The 2,450-nt window shown below is 73.8% G+C and overlaps 1 protein-coding gene across 1 annotated transcript; it reads right to left on the reverse strand.

The window, feature by feature from the left end:
- Nucleotides 1-5: 5 nt before the first annotated feature.
- On the reverse strand, nt 6-2,041 carry LOC146586916 (laminin subunit beta-1 variant-like; the record flags this gene model as incomplete). The annotated part of the gene is made up of 5 exons (XM_085320463.1): nt 1,958-2,041; nt 991-1,166; nt 329-452; nt 176-249; nt 6-71 (listed from the first exon to the last, which is right to left on the reverse strand). Coding segments are annotated over exons 1-5 (471 nt in total), but the record flags the coding sequence as incomplete, so codon positions are not given.
- Nucleotides 2,042-2,450: the final 409 nt, after the last annotated feature.

Raw genomic sequence — 2,450 nt, forward strand, 5'->3', positions numbered from 1 at the left:
TAGCGGTACACGCGCCAGGTGCGCCCGAAGTCGGCCGAGCGCTCCACCAGCATGGCCGCGGGCCGGAAGGTCTGCGGGACGCCAGGCTGCGGCCGTGCCCCCGGGCGCCGCTCTGCCGCGCCGGCGCCGGCGGGCGCCCGGCGGCACCGCGCTGCGCCCTGCCCTGCGCCGCTACCTTGAAGGTCATGATGAGGTGGGTGAAGTGGAACTCGGCCTCCAGGTCCAGCTGGATGCTGACGTGCTCCACGCCTGCGGGACGGACGGCTCACGGCTGCTCCCCCCCCCGCCCCGGACCGCGCGCCCCGCGGCGCCGCCGGCCCGGCCTCACCGTTCTCCGACTGCCACCACGTGCGCTCGCCGTCGGGGCCGCTCAGGTAGATGACGTTCTCGATGCGGTGGCTGTCGCGCAGCGCCGGGTCCCGCGAGTCGCAGGTGAAGCATTTCTCAGAGTCCTGCACCGGGGAGCGGCTCAACGGCGGGGGCCGCCGGCCGGGCGCTGCGCCGGACCCCGAGCCCGGCCGAGCCCGCGGCCACGTGGGTCTGGGCTGCGCGCGTGCGGCTGTGCGTGCCAGGGGCTGTGCGTGCCAGGGGCTGTGCGTGCCAGCGGGTGTGCGTGCCCAGGGTTGTGTGTGCCCAGGGTTCTGTATGTTGAGGGTTGTGCATGCTGGGTGGGTTGTGCATGCCCGAGGTTGTACGTGCTGGGGGCTGTGCGTGCCAGGTTGCACGTGCAGGGGGTCGTGCGTGCCAGGTGGGTTGTATGTGCAGGGGGTCGTGCGTGCCGGGTTGCATGTGCAGGGGGTCATGCGTGCCGGGTTGGTTGCACGTGCAGGGGGTCGTGCGTGCCGGGTTGCACGTGCAGGGGGTCGTGCGTGCCGGGTGGGTTGCATGTGCAGGGGGTCATGCGTGCCGGGTTGGTTGCACGTGCAGGGGGTCGTGCGTGCCGGGTTGCACGTGCAGGGGGTCGTGCGTGCCCGGGGCCGCGCGGCTCACCTGCAGGTGGCTGACGATGCAGTACTCCTGGGGCCCATGGAGGCCGCAGGTGGACGTGGCGCTGAGGCTCTGGGCTCGCCCCACCAGCAGGTTCCCGGTGGCCGGGTAGCAGCTGCCCTGGGCGCAGCCGTGGGACAGGTCGGGCTCCTCCGAGCCCGCCGCCGCCGGCACCCCCACTGCCGAGAGCGCAAGGATGGGCCTGGAGGGGGTCTGCGCCGGGGCTCCTGCGCCCCCTGCACCCTCTGTCCTGCACCCCTGCTCACCCCCACGCACCCTGTGCCCCTGTCCTTCCCCATGCCACCCCATCCCGTCCCCACATCCTGACCCAGTGATGCAGCACGAAGCTCCATGACCTGGAAAGGTCCCAGTGGGCTGGCCGGGGCCTCGGGCGCGGGGGGACGATGGGGGAGTAAGGGCACAGGACTCCCGGCGGGAGGTCTTGGGTGGGGTGTGTGTGCGCGCGTGTGCAAGAGACGTAGGTGTGCACAGAAAGGGCGGTTGCGTGTGCAAAGGGCCCATGCGGAGCGTGGCTGGGCACGTAGGGGCACGGGTGCTGCCGGCCCGGGTGCCCCCGGGTTCCCGGCGCGCTGCGTCCGGCGCCACGCGTGCACGAGCGTGTGCGTGCTCACACACGCTGCGAGCGTGCGTGTGCGCTCCGCGTGCTCTGCATGCACGCACGTGCGGTGGAGCCGCGCGCGCCCATGGTGCTCCGGGGGGGAGGAGGGGGGCGGAGAGCACCGGGCGGCCGGCGGCGCGGTGCCGGCGGGAGCCGGGAGCCAGGTCAGGCGCTCGCTAATCCCGCCGGGCTCAGCGCGGCCCGGATTCCTCGCTGGGATTTGCAGCCGAGCGCCAGGCCCTCGCTGCCCCCCCCCCTGCGGTGGGCGCCGCCCCCGGCTCTCCCTGCACCCCGCGGCACCCCGGGGCGCCCCACGCCAGGAGCCCGGCCCCGGCCCCGGGAAGCGCTTACCCAGGAGGAGAGCGAGCGCCACGAGGTCCATGGGCAGCCGTGGCGGTGGCCTGGGGGACGCGGAGAAGGCGCTGCAGCGGGGCCGAGAGCCCGGCTCCGGCGCAGCGCTGCACCCCGGGGACCCCCCGACTCCCGCGCAGCCCCAGGAGACAGCAGCGGGCAGGGGGCCGGGCCGGGGGCCGGGGTGATGCTGCTGTGGCCGCATCCTGAGCCGAGCCCCACACCAGCCACACCGCCCCCCCGGCCCTGCCCCCGGCCGCCCCGGGGAGGATCTGTCCCCACGAACGCTGGTGTCCCGGAGGGTCCCGGCGCCAGCAGCACCGGAGCAGGCCGGGCAAGGCCATCCCGGCGGCTGGCCGAGGTCCCGCTGTTAAATTTAGGCTTGAGCCGCCTTTTGTGCTTTCTTCTCTGCTGTAACTGCCTGTTCCCGACCGTGCAACCGCCGGATCAAAGCCTGGCCGGAGCGCTGCCTAAACACATCTTTCCTGTCCCG

Source organism: Rhea americana, unplaced genomic scaffold (assembly GCF_003343005.1).
Source record: "Rhea americana isolate MKP2758 unplaced genomic scaffold, rheAme1 scaffold_639, whole genome shotgun sequence".
NCBI classification, from domain to species: Eukaryota; Metazoa; Chordata; class Aves; order Rheiformes; family Rheidae; genus Rhea; species Rhea americana.